Consider the following 22,477-nt stretch of genomic DNA (forward strand, 5'->3'; position numbering starts at 1 on the left):
GCTCTGGTGGAACGCAGCTCCACTCCAGTGGATCCAATGCAGGAAGACGGTCGGAACAAAGTGGATCTGAGGCTCGGTGGCGAGTCCTAACGACTTCCTCTTCGCGCTGTCATGTACGTTCTCACAACGCGTATGAATTACTTGATATTTGGGGGTTCCCCCTAAGCGGCGGCGCGCTGGAACAATTCAATTATATTCCGACAATCGTGAAAAAGTGGCACAAAGGAGCTGTAGCTTTGCGATGTAACAGCAAAGCCTAAATATAATTACCCCGCGTTTCTGCCAAGGCTCTCTTTATTCCAGCTTGTTTGTGTGCAGTAGCAGTTGGTGTCCATGCAGATCTACACTGACAGACAAGGTAAACGGCTGTGTGTGTAATCTGGGCCAAACATGAACACTTTTCACTATCTTTATATCTTCTTAATCCAGACTTCCAGATTCTCTTGCTTCTCGCTAATGCAGAAATTGCAGACGTTCATCCCGTCCGAGATCATTTTAATTCCCGAGGTCAATTTCTCAAGGCGGTCTGAGTCTATAAAACAAACAATCGCTCTACATTCACCGGTTATTCTTCACCTGGAAAACTGTTTTAATAAAGCAATAACAGCAACCAAAAACACTCCATGTGGTTTTTTTTTGGATTGGATGCGTAGTCCATCGTGTCCAGCTGTGCAATGGGATATCTCACAATTAGCAATGATATGCGAGCCGGTGGTGTGTTGTCCAGTCAGCAGCAAGATCCTAAGGGTCAGTTGCCGCGTGCAGAATGCCGCTGTGCACGTGATTCAAAGTCTCTGCTTACTAAAACGTGCAATTGAAGTAGAATTTTACCTGCTTTCAAGTGATGTTGGGTGGTAGTTTTTCAGATTGGGAAGCCCGTTTACAGCAAGATAGAAGCCGTTGATCATCTCGGCACGTGTGGCTCCTCATAGCTGATATTAAGTCTCTGTTGGCCTGTTAATGATTTGCATGTGCAGTGGAAGATTGTAAATGCGACGATTAAAAATCACTTAAAGAGGTTCTATTGATCCAACATAATAAGGTGTTTAAACATTCTTTCGGGACTACTTCAAACACACAACCAAGATATTTATCTCTTCCTGGAATTGACCCTCGGGCGGTGTTTCACACACCTCCCTCTCTGGTCCAACCTTTCAGGCTCAAACCCTTTTTTCTCTGTACATTTCTTTAAATAAAAAGAAAGACATGGGGTCAACATAATTGGTTTGCTATAATTGTAACTGAAGGTTGCAGTATTTGAATCAGTACTCAATATAATGCCAAGATTAAGTACTTAACACTCATTTACTCAGTAAAAATGGTAGTCGTTCATCCCTAGTAACACATAAAAAGCTTCTCTTGAGCAAGCGATCTTACCCATAACTGCTCTTTTGCAAGTCTCGTGTGTGAGAGTATGAGTATAAGTGTATGTTTGAGTGGCAGAATTACAGACAAGTACTTTGACTGGTCATAGTTGCTTGATAAACAGTATCTAAATGCAACCCATCTTGGAATTCAAGTCACGGGTAGCATGTTCCACTTTACTTTTTCTGATATCCAGGTTCATGTTCTCCTGTATGCATTGCGGTGACATGGTGAAAATGGGGAAGACCTGAGACTTACCAACCTGGATATGATTTTTTCCACAGGCCCCGTGGGGAAGCATGTAATGACTCACACCAGGCATAAAGGTTCTGTCAGGAAGAGCCACAGCGCAGAGAGGGGGGACAGTTGCCCTCATTGGCCAAATGGTGACAACATGAACAGTGCCTGGCCTGAGCGCTTGCTACGATTTGGCAGGACCAAGAAGATTGGTGAGGTTGTCAAGCAAGGAAAAGGTCAGGCCAAGAGGATAAGTGAGAGGAGGATCATAAAGGCAGATGCAAAGAAGAAACTGGACCGAAGGAGCGAGAAGAAACGGGACAGGAAGTCATATCCTTTGCGAGGAAGGACCACGGCTGCCGATGGGGAGGGGCTCAGCTGCCACGTCCTTCTCACCCGATTGGAGGAAGGCATCCGCGAACAGGAAAGTTCTGAAGAAAGGGAGAAAAATGGCGGTCACCAACGACCTTCTCGCAAATCCAAATCCAGGACACGTAAACGTCGACAAAAAGAGACACAGATTACATCAAAAACCAAATCAAAGTCAAATAGCTCCAGTCGGGATGAGTTTGTTTACGTCCCAGAACCAAGAAAGCGCAGACTAGCCTCTCTCAATGCTGAAGCAGTGAACAGTCTTTTGCTTGAAAGAGCCACTGACCCACAGCCGGCAGCCAAACAGGCCAGGAGACAGCAGGAGGAGACCAGTAGTGGAGCCAGTTCCTTGGATATTGAACCAGCCAAGACTCGGGCTCCTGGTAGTCCTAAGACTGTACGAAGCAGCACTGGTAGAACCCCCACTCCTCTCAAGCGTGAGCTGTCTCAAGGATCCAGACAACTTAAGAAGACAAAATCCAGCAGAGGAGATGAGAGAGGCTGCATTAGCCAGGAGAGCCTGGATGCTCCAGCACCTCGGCGACTGGCTGGCCTGAATGCTGCAGCTCTGCTGAAGTTAACCAGCTCCTCTGCTAGCTGTAAACAGAGAGTCAAGGCTTTACCGCCAGCAACCATTACAACAGACTGCAAGGCTCCAATTGCGGCTTCTACCCTAAAGCAGCAAACCAGGGTCAAACTGAAAGAAAAAGGGTGTACACAAAAAAACAAGGGAAAGAAGAAGGATGGAGGCTGCACAGCCTGCAAGAAAAAAGCTGACTTTGAGCCCAAAGTGGAGTGGGAGACAGGCAGCTGTACCCATCGGTTAACCAAGCCAGGCTACCAGTCACGCAGCATGTTAGGCTTCCCACTGAAGCCAGTGAAAGAGGAGCAGGTGGAGGCTGAGCTGAGCCCTTTCTACTGTTGTCCCCCAGAGGGTTCAGTGGAGTACTGTCATCGCTTGGCCTTCTTCCTGGGCCAGCAGGCCTATGGGGACTCGGACGAGCAGTCTCTCAACTCAGCCATGCCCCCTGTGAAGCGTGAGTGCCTGGTGACCACGCAGTCATTGACCCATTCCCACCCTCACACAGCGCTGGCCCTCAGCCCCCATCCGTGCCTGTGCACAGCCGAGCACTGCTTCTCCAGCTACTACGTCCACATCGCTCACCCCACACACACTGGAACGACGTCAGCGACTCTGGCCTCTCAACCTCTGAACTTTGCTCCTTCCACTTTGTGCCCTAATCGGATGAGCGGCTCCAAGCTGCTGGGTCCACGCGTGTCCCATGCCTCAGGACTGGCCCACCCTGCCTGTTGTGGCTCCATGGGCTCACACTGCTACGGCGACGCCTGCAGGATCAGCAGCTATGCCTACAGAGCACTGCCCCCTGTCACCAGCAGGGGGTGTTCTTTCAGCACAGGATGCACTGGTTGCACACACAGCATCAAGACAGGTGAGAGAAACATACAAGTCGATGATTTATTCAGTTATTCTGTGTTAAACATTATCGTATTCACCGTTCATCATATATGTACTTTCATCATTTACTGTTGGATAATATAATATCTCAAGCGAGCCAAATTTCCAAAATGACAGCTTCATGAATCTTAAATAGCGAAAAAATATTTTATGCCCAAAACAATTCCCTCCAAAGTGCTATCTGCTTTTATGTACCTTTCCGTCTGGGTTCACAAGCTGCACGAGTCACATTAAACATGCCTACAATCATTATAATCATTATTATTTTCGGAAATGTGGATCAGAAAGATATAGGGATCATCTCCCATTAATGGCAATAAAAATCAATGGATGAAAGAACCCTTTGAAATAGCACATTTTTAAAAGGCTTAAACGGCAGAGTTAATTATAAAAGGTATGGTATTTATACAACTTTTTAAACACTGTCATTGCAAAAGAAACAATAATGGTAAATCTATAGATTCACAAATGCATGTTATGTTATTTCTTTTGCTATATCACACACCATTACTTCACATATTGATGTTTTTTAGGTTCTTTAAAGAGCCACTCTGACATTAGCCTCAGGGAGTTGCTTGGATGCGTTATGTCAAGCATCCCCCAGGCCAGAGAGTGTCTTTCCATCATGGTGGATTGATGACTTGGGTTGAAAAAGGCGTTCTCTGACAAGAGGAGTGTTTTTCATTTGTCTTTTCCAGAGGGTTATTCCTCCCATCAGGGTGAGCACAGCCCCTCCCTCATGGTTCCCCCCAGCCTGGGCCCTCCCGTTTCCAGTTGCCCTCTCCCCAGCGCCCCCTCCTCCACCCAGGCCAAGCCCCACCTGCTGACACCGCTGTCCGGGCCAGAGCAGCCCCCGGCCAGGCTGAAGCTGGCCAAGGAGTGCCCGCAGAGCACCAAGCCCTCCAATGGCTCTCTGTCCATGGGCCGCACCCAGCTGACCCAGAAACAGACGTCGCCCACACCGAGCCTTGGCGGCACCAAACAAAAGAGGGTCAGTCGGCGACGCGCCACCAACGGCTGGCGGCCGGTGGGATTGCCTACAGAGAGAGAGGTCTTCATCGCGGTAAGTTGTTTGTTATGTGTGTGTGTATGTGTTTGTGTGTGTGTGTGTGTGTAGAGTGGAGACTAGAGGAATCAGAATCCGTTCATTCGGCCAGGTCTCCATTGGAGAGTCATTAGGCATTTACGCCACTACGCACCAAAATTGATGAATAACACCTAATTTAAATATGTGCAAATAGCAGCGGCGCACCGAGACACTATTTGCATGGCAGTGCAGTTCGTGGTGCATTTCACCATTTGCGGGTGCTTTGTGAAGTAGACGCTTGCTTTTTCTGTTATTTGCGCCGGTTTAGCAAGCAGCAAAAGCTGCAAACTCCTTTCGTGAATTAGCTCCTCAGTTTGCAGACCTGCCAACCCGCACGCATTTTGTGTACCAACAACACAATTCTTGGTCAAAATATGCAGGTACGAAATGCCAGCTGAAACCACGCAAATTCTTAAAATTATATATATATATATATATATATAGTAATTTAATTACGGAAAACAATCAATGAATACAATACAATTCTTATTCGTCAACACTTATTCGTTATTTATACTTATAAATTAAAATATTTAAAACAATCACTTGGAATTGGACTGGATGCTATGACTTTGTGCTTGTGGTTCTGTAACCCCTCCCCTCCCTCTTCTCTCACGGTATCTTATTTTCCACCGAGGTGTAACGCTGCATTGCTGAGTACAATGGGAAGTGGGGGAGTAATAATCAAGCAAAAAAATGTGATCGTAATGTTGACATATAAAACATGAGATGCACTGTTTTGAGCTTGATCGGCGATGACCGGTGATTGGCCGAGCGGTGTGAGATATTCCAAAATTGCATTCCAAGAATGTGTATGTGTCTATCACTGTCACTGCAGCCGAGTGTCTGCTCTGGTTGTTCGTAGTGCACGAGCTCCAATCGCGATGAAAGGTCACTCAGTAAAACGAGTCGTTGGATTTGATTCAGTTGGTTTTATGCACGGTGAGCCTCGGAGGACTTCCAGGGAACAAGAGTGAGAAGAGTCGGCCATTTACTATTCTTCATTTTTTTGCAATGATTGCAATTTATTTTTGAATGGCAAGTACCATATAAATATAATATAAATATATATTTACACTTAAAGGTGAAAGAGACTTTCATTTGAAGTTTGAACTCGACATTTCCATGTAATATGTTGTCTCCTATTAAAACTCAGTGAGAGTTACAGCTTGAATTATACTGGAACTTGGTGACCATCCCATATTCTATTTTGCTAGAACTCAGTGACTGGTCCATGTTGTATTTTATTTTATTTTATTGGAACTCTGTGACAGTTCATGTTCTTTTATTGTTCCATAGTGAATAATGAACAATAATTAACACACAGTGTCAACAATGTCAGCAATCTCACTATTGTGTTAACTGGAAATTGCAGTAGTAGTCCATATGTGCAGCTGTCCTGTCACATCAGTGTGATCAGATCACAGGATGTATTTGTCATCGACGTACTGCAAGTCTACCCAATGAGACCAAATGTTGAGAAAATGTTATTTCTCAGATCATGGATATAAAGTTCAAAATGATCAGACAACAATATAAAATATATTTTACTGTCAATGTTTTATTATGTATTGAATGAAAATCAGAATCTACAGGTCAGACTTTTCGAAAATCAGAAATCGAAGCAGCCAAGAAAATTGCAATCAGTGCATCTCTAGTTGGTAAACATGTTCGGTAACTTCACAGGATGATGCATTTCAAGGGATATATTCAAATGAGATAAATTCATTTATATATTCAGCCGTAGTAGCTTGCATACAATGTGATTGGCCTCGTTACGAGACGGCAACAGTGTGAATATCTGCTGCAGTAACTCAAACGCCACAGAGACTCCTGTTACACTATTGTAGTACTCAAAATATTTTCCCAAGGTTGGCAGGTCTGCAGTATGTCATTTTTATCTTGTTTTTTGAAGTTTTTATCTCCTTTCTTGTCATCCCTTTCTTGACCGGACACCGTTCATGGCTGCTGTAACACCCAAATTTCCCCAGAGTGATTTCTAAAGTTTTAGCTTAATTTCTCTCATCTTATCTTAAATTCAAGGCAAGGATTGGAGAATTACTGTACATACAATTGCCATAAAAAATAATCATAAAATAGTCATTCAGTCTGAAAGAAATAAGAAAAATTAGAGTCAAATATAAGAAAATATACATAATATACATAAAGGGAGTAATACATTAAGTTAAGTGCCAGTATGGTTGCTTGTATGGGTATGAAATATAAATATATAGATGGATATTCTGTACCGGATGAATAAATTTGCATACACTAACAATGAATGAGTAATTATTAATATTGCTCATATAGAGCTCAACAGTTCAGTTTGCAGAAGTCAATTTCCCATTAATTCACTCTATTGACGTTTCAGAAAATCCTTATTTAAAGAGTTTTAATCCTTGGAACCAAGATAACCAGCTATGAATTTTGAATCATATCATATATGAATCAATAAATTATGACCATACAACATTTGATTCAGAATTGGAAAATGGAAAAAAAAGGCTAATGTACAAGACTGTGTATGTAATTATTAAGGAACTACACATCCCATAAACCATTGTGAATGATACCTTTCCAACGACTTCCAACCTCACGATAGTTTAGCGTTGTTCTTCAATTGAACCTTTGTTGTTATTATAGTGTTTATATTGTTAATAATAGTGTTGTAATATATCTCTCCGTGGTAAATGTGACGTAGATGACCGTAGAGTTCAGTGGTAACAGTAACTCACCGCCCACGTGGTAAACATTTCCATGGTAACAGCGAGCTCCACCAATCAGAGACGTCGCTGTTACACTGCAGGATTGTGGGTAGTGTAGTACTTCTCCATGACGTCGCCAGTGAAATATGTTTTCCTTAAAGCATGCATGATATCATACGGACCTGTGGCGTCTACAGGGGCATACAGTATACCATGGTTTCACAGTCTCACAGCTCGGGGGGCGTCTACCTTGGATGGTTACCACATTATGGACAATAATCAAAACCTCGATTCAGAATATGAAAGTGGTTTTCACTTCCGGAGATATGCTGTTTGTGTATTTCTAACTGATCTGTGCAGAGCCACGCCTATTTAAAGCAGAACTCCCAACCATGCGATAACACCTGCTCTTAGCTCCGAAGGGTGGAGAACCATGTGGCTCAGTTCCACGCGTCGCGATGGCGTCGTGCTTCTGTCTTTCCCCGTCACAGGGAGAAGATGAGACAGCACTGCGGCAGTGCTACGAGGGGGTGGAGCGCGATGGAGAGGTGATACACATCCGCGATACGGTGCTGCTGCGCTCCGGCCCCCGGAAGAAGTCCCTACCCTACGTTGCCAAGATATCCGCGCTCTGGGAGGACCCCAAAACAGGTAGGGTGGAGCAGGTGGAGTGCTGGGCGTTATGACGATATAATATTTATAACGCGATATAAGATGACGATATCATCTGGGAATTCTGTTATCGTGGTATCGTGATATAGTAAAATGTTGGCTGTGTTACAGTAAATTAATGACATTTTGTTCGTCAAAAATTTCTTGTGTAAATATGTTATAAAAAATTTGGATGGATGGAATGATGGATGGATGGATGGATGGAGCTATGGATGCAGTATAGAGAAATAGCTGGATTGCCATCGATGGAATTTTTGAGTGGGTGGAGGCACAAAATGACAGAAATTCACAGGAAGAAATTGTTAAACCTGAACCTCATGTTCTCGGCTTGGTGTGTGTGTGTGTGTGTGTGTGTGTGTGTGTGTGTGTGTGTGTGTGTGTGTGTGTCTCCCTGTGCATGCGTTCGCTCACGCCTGTCAATCTGCCACCCAAGGAGAGCTGATGATGAGTCTGTTCTGGTACTACCGACCCGAACACACCCAGGGAGGCCGAGATCCCAGCGCGCACTGTGAGGTGAGGCCACGCCCCCACAGCTCTCTGCTGATGAGTGTTCAGTTTGCTTTTTAGATTCTTAGAGTTTCCTTCCGCTCCTAAAGTTTGCTATTCAATGTCTGGTTCATCTCTTTCTATCAACACTAGAGTAAATAAAAAGGCGTGGCCAGGTAAAGCGCTATTGTGACACAAATGTCAGTGTAATAAACTTCTTTTGATTGAAACATGTGACAGAATTGTGCAAAATCCCGGTTAGATGCACGTACGTTCCTGGGGACCGTCAGGATGTCCAGGAGGGTCCCGAGAAAAATTATTAAATATTTAATTTCACCATTACTTCATTTACAAGACGTCAGTACCATTAGAGGATGTACAATCATGACTGTTTTGATCCTAGTTTCATTATTCTCTCCCTAACTTTAGTATAGACACATGTGTAAGTTTAGACTAAATTATATCTAACAATAAAAATTGATGGTCCTTAATATGGAAGAATCACTGCTCTAGTGGAATCATAACGGGAGACTGAAATTGTTCAAGATAGAACCATTTCACAGCTGGGAGCTCAATAAAACAAATCATGTCTACAATACAGCGTACGCTCGGCAAAAAAGAACATTGCTCCTTTGTTGGCAGCAACAGACCAAGTCCAAACCCAAATCCAGATCACTAATTAAGATTCCTTCTGTTCCGGCAGTGAAACTTTGAGATTGTTGTTTCTTTTTTCGCGGTGCTGTTTGTGTTGACTTGAGTTCCTCACGACCCCCAACTTTGGGTTTTCAGAACGAGATCTTTGCCTCGAGACATCAAGATGAGAACAGCGTGGCCTGCATAGAAGACAGATGCTATGTTCTCCCACTAACCCAGTACTGTAGGTGAGGGGAAAACACACACGCACACACGCGCACACACACACACACACACACACACACACACACACATTCTTCTACTGATATCAATGTGAGGTCCGAGTACACCGGGTACAGTAATACCGTTTTCACACCAAAACCCGCAAAAAATAGGCAATTGACACCTTTCCCATTGCCACGTTCGGCTTCACAAACACGCCGGAAAATGGGCGTGTCATGGTTCCAGTGTGATTGGGAACAAAACAGTAGAGGAGACAGGAACTTGAACAAACAACGACATAAAAATGTAAAGCTTGAAAACAAATATTTTGAGCCGTTCAAAACGATCGGATCGTACATGAACGTCCCGACATTACAGTAGAGGAAGCATGGAGCTCCCACACATGGATACTCCACGCCACTGGTCCTTCGGCAGCAGGGACCGGCAGGGAGCCTGGGGGCTCTCCGCTATGCTCTCCGCTATGCTCCCCACGGTGCGATCCCCACACTCACAACATTTCACGCTCCACCATGCGGAAAAAAGTCAATAACTTCTGATTTTGGATTCTAAACTGGATATGAAATGATGTAATGATACACAAATATTCCTGTCTATTTGTGCGGCAGTGTCTTTAACTCGCATCACATCGTGCAGGTAAAGTGGCTAAAACTAGCGGGTCAACCCAGTGTCCTGTTCACATCAGAGCTGATGGGAGGGGGAGCCGATTAAAACCGAGACCCGGGTTTTTCCTTTCCCACTGATGACAAATGCCGGATGTTAGCGGGTGTTACAGTTTTTTTTGGTACAGTAGGAAAGGGGTATAAGTGAGGATTGTGTTTCTGGTGCACTTGTAAACCCAAGAAGTCAATTCGGAGACCAGTTCTCACAAGTATAGTAAAACAAACACACACACACACAGACACACACTCCAATCACACACACACATGTTGTTAGTGGAATGTCTTTTCAAAGTGTTTCTTCCTTTCAATTATCACTTCACACTCAGGCGTCATGTGGAAGTCTGCTGGGTATGATGTCACAGCACAGTGACAAATGCAGCTGCTGATGAGACGAAAATAGTTTTGTGCGTGTGTGTGTGTGTTATTACACTATGGGTCTCAAACTCAAACATGATCCTGGGCCACATGCTTATATTTTTAATATTTTGTTAAATCTACAAGTTAATTCTAAAATCACTCAATGCTTCATTAAGCCACATGCTTTCAGTATTTTTTGAATATTAAGCAGATAAATCATAAACATATCAGAATCGAAATCGTATTGAATTATGATTATGAGTCTACGTATTATTAGCCGATTCACTAATGCACTGTGTTTATAAATGACAAAGAAACCAGATGATTTGTTGTTCCACAAGGAGAAGACAACATGGCTAGTGGTCCCGAGGTAACTTAACTTTGAGGCCCCTGATTCATGCCGCGTTTCGCTGTCTTTTTCGGTAGATTTTGTGCCTTGGTGAAGCGGCGGGCCGAGGGAGCCCCGCCCGGCAGTGCCAGCGTGGTGCCCTGCCGCCCCGACTTCGCCCCCCCCTCCCACCGCTGCGTGCCCACTGACGTCGACCCCGAACTGGTCTATCTCTGCCGACACGTCTACGACTTCCGCTATGGACGCATCCTGAAGAACCTGCAGTAGGGGGGCGCCGCTGCCCGCCCACCAACCAACACCACAACCGATGGTGCCGGCTCGGGGCTGTTGGGTGAAAGACTGAAAACCCGTCTCTCTTTCTACCAGGGGGGCCCTTTAACGAACACCAGAGGGAAGGGGAGTTGGGTTTGGGCGGAGGTTTAAGCCTCACAGTTTTTTTGGTCCGGAAGAATTGTGAAGCACAGATGCCTTTAGTTGTCCAACGAGGGATTTTCACGTCACATGTGAATCTTATCTCCTGTGGGAATCGTCCAAGGTTTTCCCATTGTAAGGAGCAAGGCAGATTGGACTGATGTATTCATCTTCCCACCAATGAGCCACGGGCTTGGGCGGGGTTTTGTTGAGGCTTCCACGTCAGTTAGATGTCTCATGGCTGCATCGCTGCAACCGTGATTGTCCACCCGCCGGAATGTGGAAAACCCTGAGGGACGCCCTGAGGGACGCCCTGAGGGACGCCCAGAGGAACGCCCAGGGGGACGGCCAGGGGGACGCCCAGAGGGACACCCAGGGCTCCGGTCGGCCCGAAGCGCCTCAGCACAACAGTATTGTCTGTTCCCTTTGGGTTGGAGAGGGACTGGGGTTCTAAGGTTCTAAGACTGAAACCCTGCTAAGGAAGCTTGACTCCGGCGCTGTCGCACCAGATAAGGTAAAGAAGCCGATAGCACCGAGGGTCACATTATTTCCTCTCACTCACAACTTTAGCCGCCATTGGAAGCACTTGTAGAGTGAGAGCAGAGCTCCTGATGATTTGCCCCAGTGTGTGAAGGAGCCACGACTTCCTCTGTGTGTGTGTGTGTGTGTGTGTGTGTGTGTGTGTGTGTGTGTGTGTGTGTGTGTGTGTGTGTGTGTGTGTGTGTGTGTGTGTGTGTGTGTGTGTGTGTGTGTGTGTGTGTGTGTGTGTGTGTGTGGGAACGATGAAGCGCATGAGTATGTCTTTGTGTGAGGGAGTGTGAGTGTGCTCATCACTAAGTAGGATGAAACCACAAAAGTAGTCTTTTGGATCAAGTCGAAATCTCCTCCTTTGCCTGTGTGTGCCATGCCACATCCACAGGCACGATGATTTTAATCTCAGCTAATGGTCTCTCTCTCTCTATATATATACTGTATATACAGTATATATAGAGTAGCATAGGGCTCACGAGACCCCACCCATTTTAACACCAGTGTTTTCCTCCAACGTTGGGCTCAGGTTCCCAAAATGGGCACATTTGATCGAGATTTCATGACAAATCTCAAGATTGAACTCTGGGCCCAGGTGGTTGAAGAGCCCATAGCTGTAGAGAGCTTCTCCAGTGAAGAGATGGAGGCGAGATGGAGATGAGACGGCTGGTGGCGTCTGAAGTGTAGGGCTGGCGTCTTCTCCGTCCACCTCCATCGCTTCCTGTGACTTGCAGGTAGGGCCCTAGGCAGCTAGAACCACCACGCAGGGCTAGAAAGGGGTGGAATGGCCACGCCCTAGATCCACTTGACATCTCTAGGAGACTGGTCTGGTTCGACTGACAGACGGACAAACTTTAGGATGTAATCGCTGGGGATGCTTGTCGACCACATGCCAGTCAGTGAAGGTGTTTTTTTTGTTGGTTTTTTTTCTCGGCGCCCCGTACGACTTGTCTGCTTCAGACCACGTGCTCCCATGTCGCCTCTCTGGTAGCATCGCTGCCGTAGCCTTGCATCCTGGACACATTGTACTGCGTGGGAATGTCCGCTTTTACCCTACCGTTGTCGTTCTCTCGCCATGCCTCCTCCCACCTGCCACGATAGCCCCACATTCCCTCCGAGACAAACCAAAGGACGTGACACAAAGCCGAGCTCCTTTCTCCCCCTTCGCCCCCCTTCCTTCGCCTCCTCCTCAACACTCCTCCCATTCCGTGTGCTTATTCCCTTCTTCCCTTTGCTAGATTGCACTAATCCATTCCTTTATTACAATATTAATGATTGTTTTTAGCTTCTTTTTTTTTTTCATTAATAACTGCTTATATCATACTGGAGGGCGGGGGGAGCGGTGTACTGTGTGTTATTGATGTCTGTGTGGTAATTTGGAGGATGGAAACTGGAAACTGTATTCATGGAAGCTTTGCCGGTGCAGAAGTTTAGATAATTTTTTTACCAACAGAAGAATTAGCGATCATATTAACCCAAGTTACAAAATCATTCCAGTTTCTTTCTGATGAACTGAAATACCAGTATATACTGTATACTGTATGTTTGTGCCCTTTTGTTTGTGCTTGCGTGCGTAGGTGCATGCGTGTGTGTGTGTGTGTGTGTGCGTGTGTGTGTGCGTGTGTGCGTGTGTGTGTGTGTGTGTATCTGGACTGTTGTGTGATCCAGATGTTGAAAGGTATCTGGTTATAGGCCTGAAGAACCGTAGCGCTATGTTACATTGGAAGGGGGGTGGGGGGGGGGATGTTTGGGAGGACCGGTGGGGGGGTGTCCCCTCTAAGCCTGGTGTTAACTTGTCTTCTGAGTGATCTGCCCGAATCCTAAAAATGACAAAAAAGTCCCAGCTGTTAGTGCCACGAAAGCACATTGTGGAAAGCAAGCAAACAGAAAGCACATTTCAAAACATACTGTTGAGATGGTAGCAACACACAAAAATGGAGCCGTGGGGATAAGATGAGTGTGTGAGCGAGTGTGTAGTGGGTTTAAAATTCAAGGTGTATCGGGGGCCCTCGGTGGATTACTCGGATATTGCGGACGTCCGACCACAGTCCCTCAGCATTGCCTTTTAACCTGCAAGTGTTTTAACAGTCACGTTTATTCGCAAATCATGTAGAATCTGAGAGAATGTGCACCTTTAGAAAAACAAAATGAAAAAAAAAAAACATGAAGAGTACCTGATTGCTTTCTTATATCACAAACGTCCAGCTGTCCAGTTTTGAATATCCTGAAGCCATCTTTTTCACCATTGAGACAACATGGACTTTACAACCCGCAGCAGCAGCGTACCAAGCCTGCATTTGAGGAATCAAATGGTTAAAAATCAAAGTAATGACTCATTGGTTATTTATTCCTATTAATGCCCGTGCTCCTCTACAGAGAAATAATAACTTGAATAATTTTAAACTTTAATAATAACTTTAAGAATTTCAACTTTAAAATATTTTATTATGTCAATTTCCTAAGATGGCATATGCAATATATTTTTAAAGTTCCTATTTTTGAAAAAAATGAACATAACAAATTGAGAGTGGAAAAAAAACAATTATTTAAATGTTTTATTTTGAGTCAGTTTTGAATTTAAATCATGGAAGATGTGAAATGATTTGACCAAATAAATAGATAAATGTCAGAATGAGTGAGGTGGGGGGGCAGGGGTGTGTGTACTTAAATGTACATTTCTGAACTTTAACCCAGGAAGCACTGGGCACTCTTTAAAAAAACACACAAGCAGCCAATGCACAGTGTAGTATTTTTGCAAGATCTGTATTAATTATATTTAAAGTAAGGAAAATAAATATTTAAATGGAGTTAACAATACAAATAAATATATTAAGATTTCAATTTAACTTATTTGGAAATATTGTCTTTTAATCAAGGGTTGTTGTTTGTTTGTTTGTTTGTTTTGGGGTTTTTTTCCGAGAATTTTGTGAAAGTTCGGGGAGGAAAAACAACTTCTGTTTATTTCTAATTTATGACTTTTGAGATTAAATAATGAAGTGGCAGTTGATAGCGATGTAAATGTTAGTGGTTTGTATCTTTTTAAAGATAGGACTTATATGTATCAGGGGTGGAGCCCAGACCAAAGCACACCCTGGAACACAGGAGACGGGAAAAAAGCGCTCCCTAACCCCCAGATGCAGGATGGGATTTGATCCGTTCGCCCGTCTTATCCTTATCCTTGATCTGTGGCATTTGCAGCAACTTCCAGCTCTCCTGTCATCCTGACTGACCTTAGGTTTGATGTCTGGGAGATCACCATGACAACGGGGCCACTCGAGCCCGCCATTGATTTAGTCCTATCGGGGCAGAGACACTCGACACCTGAGTCGGGACAGTGCGTCCTCTTTGACAGACGGCAGAAGCCACCCTCAGGTGCTGGTCAAGACCGGTTTTTACACCTCCTAGTAAAAATCCTAACTTATTTCCGTTGGGGAACTCAACGACCTGCCAATCGGACCCAGGCAGCGTTCATTAGGTGCCCTCTGTGCTCCAAAATCAGAAATTATATTAGAAGAAGTTGTTGACTTAAAAGCCGAGAAAAAAATTGGTTCAGTGGTTTTGGTGGAAAAAAAAAAAGTTCACCAGTTAATTATATTAAGGATTTGCTGAATTGCCTCTCCTGCCATCCTAAACAGATGGTCACCATTGCCTTTCTCCCAGACGTGCATTTACAGTATGTGCCCCCTAGAGGGCGAGAATCTTATGTGTGCAGAACTGTCTCTTGGCCCTGTGTCCCGACCCTTTTTCAACAGTTTCTGCCCTTTGCCTTCTCTCCCTGTCTCCTCATGTCATGGCTACTGAGGAGAGAAAGACATTTGGGAAGAGCTGTAAGAGGGTCGGTGGGAGAGCTCGCCAGGCCTCACATACGCATGTAGTTGATTTAATGTTAGGATTTCCGACATCTCCAAAATGCTTTGGATGAACAGTCTCGTATACTTTGTTACCGCGAGATCTGGACGGCTCGGTTCGCGGCGGTCGTCGGCCGTTTCTGTGTTTGCAGGGTTTCCACGGTGACGGGGGTGAAACACTTTGTGAACTCTCGACTTGCGCCGACGTTGTGTTCACCCCGTGAGTTTAAAAAGCAACACATCCGACCGACCCGTGAAATTCTGCTTTACGTGCTCTGTATCGATGTTAATTGTTGACATATATTTTGGTATATCTGAAAAAAAAACTGGGGATAATGCAAATCTAGATATTTTTGGAGTAGAGAAACAATATGTGTATCAGATTATTGTCACTTTGTCATGCTCTCTGAAAATCTCTTGGATTTTTTTTATGAATTATATAACATCCCTGCTGATTTATTGTTCCATTGAAAGAATATTTATAAAGTTTAAGTCCTTTGTGCAAATTCTGTGTGTTGTATTATTATTGTTATTGCTGATTTTCTTCTATACAATTAGACCAATGCAAAGTGAAAAAGAGAGTTACCAACATGCTGAAACATAGTGGTAGGGGTAGGTGCGGCATGGCCAAGGCGTACTGCCTTGGCCATCACTTTTTTAATCCCACACCGGTACAACCAAAGGAGGAAAGCGACAAAAACATTGTGCAAACGACAAATTAGTGAGGCTGCGATGAAGCCCTGTACTGACTGTATGCTCAGGAGTCCACACAACATCCAACTGAGTGACTGTAGAGACTGTCAGAACACAAATGCACAAACACGTGTATGATAAAAACAAGCGTGGGGTAAGTAAAGAGCAATCCAAAAGAACCGGAAGTGGAAAGTCTTTCAAACTGTAAACAACTTGAGAATTATTTGGGTACCGAAAGCAAAGCCAAAGGGTGTATAAGGTGGACACCTAAATATACTAAGCTTAAAATCAAGAAGTGATCAGATAAATCACATGTTATTAGAGTATTTTAGATTTCCTCTGTTATAGGAAACTTGTTGTTCTGGGTTATGGAGGGACAAAACTGATGTGAAAGGGGGGGGGGGGTGTTTATATGAGAGATTGAGTTATGATATACAGTACGTATGTGAGAGACACCATCCCGTGTAATGAGATTCAATGGAAAAATCAATATGATCTAGAATGTGTCGCTTTAAATATGATTCTTACGCCTCAACCACCTTCTTCAACTATTAGCTTTTATGATAAATTCAATAAGGTATTACATGAATGTGATTTCAAGAAAGAGGTCATTGTTATCGGTGACGTCGATTTAAACTGGGAAGAGAAGTCTTCAAGGAAAAAGCTCAACCAAATTACTGATGGTTTTCATTTGGCTGAAATGGTTAAAGGTCCATCACGAATAACAATCAGCGCCAGTACCCAGATTGACCTTATATTTAGTAATAGACCTGCAAGGATTACAAAATCACACAATGTGATGACTGGGCTGTCTCACCGTAATATGGTGTTCACATTAAGAATATATACTGTACCTGCAGGCAGGAATTCTTTGGCATCCCAAAGACAAGCGAGAATACTTCAAAGCAGCCATAAAAACACATAAACTGGAATGGACTTACTAGTCTAAACATTAATGAAAAATTACAATCTACAAACAATGAATTTTCAATTTAGATGAAACATAAAAACAAGAAACAGGCTCTCCCCTGCGCGAACGACAATGTCCAAAAATGAATGAAGCTTTAAATCAGTGAGGCTATTTTTAAAAGCTTTAAAAATAGCTACTAAGAAAAGCAAAGGACTTCATCAACACAATCATTGAACATTTTCACGGTAACTCAAAAGCTACAGTATATGGAGTCAGATTGAAAAATGAACGGTTAATGACACAATCCTACAGAGTGGCTGATATGGCACGTAGGCCCACAATCAATATTTGGTTGAGTTGTTGGCTACCATAGCCCAAAGTTTTACAGTTCAACAAGGCATTGCATGAACTGTTCTGTCAATACTAGTGATCCAGCATTAGTACTGAGACAGAGGTTGCAAAAGTAGTTGCATCTCTCAAGTCTTCAAGGGCTAAGAATGTCTATGGTATGGACACACTCATGCTGAAAGACATCAATACCTCAATAGTTAACCCACTAACACATCATTAATACTTCATTGAATCAAGGGAGGTTTCCTAACTCATGGAAGCCTGCTGTTGTGGCCAATATATTCACCCTCTTCTGACCTCCAACTATAGGTCCATCAGTGTCTTATCTCTAGTATCAAAGGTATTGGGAAAACTGGTTGCCAAACAAATCATTGATCATCTCAACAATAGATCCTTCCCAATGCGATTTGGATTTAAGGCTAATCACTCGACAGAAACAGCTCCAGTGTACATGCTACTTCATAGACAAGTTAATCATAACATCCTTCTGCAGAAACTACTCAATTGAAATTTTCCACGGTTTTACAACCTTATCAAATCCTGCCTCTCATTCCGATCCCAACTTGTGGAAATCAATCATTATAAATCTTACCCCCTATGTCTATCAAGTGGTGTCCCGCAGGGTTCCTTACTGAGCCCAATCCTGCTCAGCATGTACATTAATGATCTGCCTTCTGTGTGTGGACAATGTAATATCTTAATGTACGCTGCTGATACAGTTATTTTTGCTCACGGTAAACCTGCAGAAGAGGTTGCAATCAAGCAAACAGATATTATGTTGAAGGTCACATGCATGGTTTGCATGTTTTTCTCCAAAGGCCACAGCGTAGATGTAGAGCAAGATATTCTCATCTCATGAGAGGGACTACAAGTGGTCTCAGAATACAAATATTTAGGAGTACACATAAATCCAAACCTTGGCTTCAAAGCCCACATAAGAAGTGTCTGTAATACAGTTAAGTTCATTTAGGCAAATTTCAGGTTGACCAGAAACTTCCTATCTACTGAGGCAGCTAAAATATACAGTACCTCCACTCAATGGTTCTCTCCCACATCACCTGTTGTCTGATAAGTTGATCTCATACACACTTACTCTACAGCCTTAAAACCACTGGAATCATAATACAAGTACTTTAAACTGTAGACAAGAAGCCATTCAGTTTTCATCATTGCCATATTCTAAGGAAGTGTAATCTGCTTAACTGGGAAAAACTCATCAAATACAAAAATGTCTACCTAGGTTATAAGATTATGAATGGTTTAGCTCTTCCTCTGTCTGGCTTCATCAACTTCAAATCTCCTGCAAACAGAGCTATTCGAGGTGCAGCTCATGGGGGGGGGGGGTGGGGGGTGGGGGTGGGGGCTGCACTATCCCACTCAGAAAAAAATGCATCAATGGAATTCAGTACATCCAAATCAGTCCCCATCCTATTATTCTTTGAATAGTAATGTTAAGAAATGGCTTCTTGAGAACCATCAATGTCAGCACTGATGCTGTTTTTATCCACCTTTAACATGACTGTACACTGTACTCATAATGGGGACCACGCCAGTGTTGCAACAGCCCATAATTCCGAAACCCCTATAGTTCCAAAAATGTATTGGACATGAGCAACACCCTAACCCTAACCCTAAACTTAACCATCTCTAACCCAACATTTTTTGGACTACTGGGGTTTCAGAATAATGGGCAGTCCCCTCATAGATCCCCTCATCATTGATCTGCTATTGGATGCTGTCGCTCATGTTGTTTAACTGTATTGTAGGTTTTTAACTATTGTACATATTGTATTGTTTTTTATTATTCAAGGATGCTTAACATCAGGCGAAGGGACTGCCAATCAAAACTAGCCTTTTGGCTGACTCGGGTACATTTACATGTACCCGAGTCATGTACATTGTTTACAAATAAAGAAAAAATAAAAAAAATAAATCAGGAAAATTGTATAATAAGTTTATTCTTGGCTCATTAATAGATTGTAGTGCTCAACTTTTTTGAAACAAAGCACTGGAATACCTTGAAACTCCTTTTAGTTTCTTGTGCAAGGGAGCTCCTTAGAAGACCTTAAAAATATTTTGTTGTTCTATTGTTCAGAGCTGGTGTCAGTGAAAAAATTGTCAGTGAATAAATAATGCAAAGAGTGCTTTTGTGTGAAGTCATGAACAGATAAATAGTGCTGGAAAAAGCTGAAGTTCATTCAAGGTCCTCAAATTGAATTTGATTTGATTGCCTGCATGAACCCTGTGTGTTACTTCATTTGAGTCAGAGACTCATGGCCATATACAGTAATGGCTTTCAGTCAAGCAGTTGTTGGTTGGCTATTTATTATATCCATAAAATGATTTTCTGTATGTGCTTGGAAAACGTACACATATAGAAGCAATTTGCTGAGGGCCTTTCCCAAAATACCGCAGTCTCCACAAGAGGTCATCAACAAGACAGCGGAGGTCCACGTCCTCTTGAAACAGCACCAGGTCATAAAACACACCCATACAAGGTTCTACTTGTCCTTATCTTGTTCTTTTATTGACAACCATAACTCTGTATATAATCCTCCACCACCTCTCAATCTGCTCCCCGACTTCTTTTTTCTCTCCTCCCTAATGCGTTGACATCATTTTCCTCCTGGTTAATGATGCTCTGTTTTCTCTCAGGAGAGCCTCTCTACGTCTTTGGTTATCATCCCTCCCCCCGCTATGAGCCTGGAGGCTTTAAGCGTCCTGTGCCACCCCTCAAGGCCAGACTGTTACACTGCTTCCAGCATCCATTACGCGGACTTAGGGAGGGATAACTATCACTGTATGCCCCGTGTCTCAGACGTTACTTAAGACCTCGACATCCAGGAACGCGGCCTGTGAAAATGTTGACGAACATCTAGGGGACGGCGAGGGGATGATACCTGCATCGGGTTGGAGGATATGCAGACGAATGCTTAGACGCCCTGACACGCTGGTTCTCCACTGTCCCCATTGGCTTTGAATTGATGAGACACTGAGGAAAAGACAACACCAGATATGATGAGAAAGCATTGACAATTTGACAGCACGGCTTAATGCGGGCATCAGCAGGAAGGATGACTTCCACGATGTGATGAGGAAGCATCGACTAAAACAGCAAACGGAGGCATCTGGCCGGGGGAAGAAGAACCGATCCAACGTGTGCAAAGCAAACAGAAAACCAGCTTACGAGGAGCCGGGGAGATCCCGGCACTATGGACTAACTGGCTTTTCATCTGCCTCCGTTGTCTTCCTCTGTTGCTCTAATTAGCACATCCGGCTTACTGTCCCCTCGATGACTGTAATTAATCAAGTTCTGCCCCCTAATCTATGAACCTCATCTTCCTTACAGGGCACCAAGGCCGGCCACACCGGATGCTAGTGTGATGCAAGCTGTTTTTCATGAGCGTGATCATGTGTGTGTGTGTGTGTGTGTGTGTGTGTGTGTGTGTGTCTGCAACTTTGCCTACAACAGCAAATTACACCCTTCTACCCTAGTATATGTTTCGTCAGGTGAATGTACTTTCTGGAATCAGTGATTTTCAATCAGGTCTTTTACACTTGGCGATCTCCTCCTCACACACACAAACACACGTACACATGCTTTACATTTCATTATTATTATTTTGTTTGTTTGATTACATTTTTTATTACATTTTCTATCCCTGTGGTTCTCAATGTGGGGTCTGGGGACCCCCAGGGATTCTTCAAGAGGTTCCAGATGGTCCCCAGCAAAGTGATTAATTGTTAAACTCTGCCATTTATTCATTTACGAGACATTAGGACCATGGGAGAATGTTCAATAACGGCTGTTTGGATCCTTGTTTCACAGTTATCTCCATATTTAAAGTACAGACTCAATTATATCTCACAAAACAAAAACCTAACAGATTAGGCTCCCAGAGACAAAATCTTTATCACATGGGGCTCATCATGTATATGAAATTGAAGGTCCCTGATGTGAAAAACATTGAGAACTGTTCGCTGCTCTATCCTCTTGACCCTTCTGTATTTCAGTCATAACACAAATCCATAAGGTTCATGCTTCAATTTCATTTCATGATTTCTTGCACACCCCCCCCCCCCCCCCCCATAACTCTTGTTCCCATTTTGATGATTTAATTGCTGTTTTGTCAGTGCCTTGTTGTCTCTATGTTTCACTTCACAGGGTGATAATTCTCCTCTCGAAGAGGCAATAATGATGAATTATGAATGAAAACATAATAAAGTTTGTCTTCCGAAGAGGGGGGTGGCAGACCCAAAGAAACAAAAATAACAACAAACAAATACACACACACACACACACACATTAAAGAGCGTTGCGTCCTCCCCCACCATCTTGGGATGGCTTACAGGGACCTTAATCTGCTCCTTAAAGTGACATCACCCACTCGCTGTGTGTCAACCTGAGCACACCACTCCTTTCATCTGTGAACAAGGATTTAGAAAAAGAATGAGGAAGGGAGGGTGAGTAGCTCTGGTTTAGGGAAGGTGACTTAGCGGAGCAGCAGTGGACAAGGGCGGCATTGGGATCACACACACTCACGCACGCAGACACACACACACACACACACACCCAGACAGACGGTCAGAGGGCTTGGGGTTGATGGCGGAGCAGGGCGACTCCCACATGGAGGAGCTGGTGGACCAGGGTCTGGGGATGGAGGAGGAGACCCACGAGCTGCTGAGGAGGCCCTCGCTCCTCAGGGAGACCTACCACAGCGACTCCCTGCTGCTCGCCCCCGACACTGACTTCTTGACAGGTGGGTTTGGGGAAAAGGAGGCTCAGGACAGGTCATGTGTACCTTGTTAATGCGGTCACAAATGGAATGAATTATTTTTAGTAGTAGTAGTAGTAGTAGTAGTAGTAGTAGTGGTATTTATTTATTTTATTAGTAGTGGTATTATTATATATTTATTTAAATTATTTATTTTTATTATTTATATATTTATATGTTTTGGGTTTTGTTTGTTTATTTATTTATCAGAATATTTTATTTATTTATTTATTTACTTACGAACTTACTTACTTACTTACTTACTTACTTACTTATTTATTTATTTACTTATTTATTATTTGGCAAAGTGCATTTTCAT

General features: G+C 43.5%; 1 protein-coding gene across 1 annotated transcript; it reads left to right on the plus strand.

Annotated features, from left to right (window-relative positions):
* Positions 1-1,669: 1,669 nt before the first annotated feature.
* On the plus strand, positions 1,670-10,909 carry LOC307245113 (bromo adjacent homology domain-containing 1 protein; the record flags this gene model as incomplete). Its single annotated transcript, XM_080020537.1, has 6 exons — positions 1,670-3,425; positions 4,150-4,514; positions 7,735-7,899; positions 8,354-8,428; positions 9,191-9,282; positions 10,720-10,909. 6 exons carry the CDS (start codon positions 1,670-1,672, stop codon positions 10,907-10,909), a joined length of 2,643 nt encoding a protein of 880 aa, XP_079876663.1.
* Between the last annotated feature and the right edge of the window lie 11,568 nt (positions 10,910-22,477).

This window comes from Zeus faber (genome assembly GCF_960531495.2).
Source record: "Zeus faber genome assembly, chromosome: 2".
In the NCBI taxonomy this organism is placed as follows: Eukaryota; Metazoa; Chordata; class Actinopteri; order Zeiformes; family Zeidae; genus Zeus; species Zeus faber.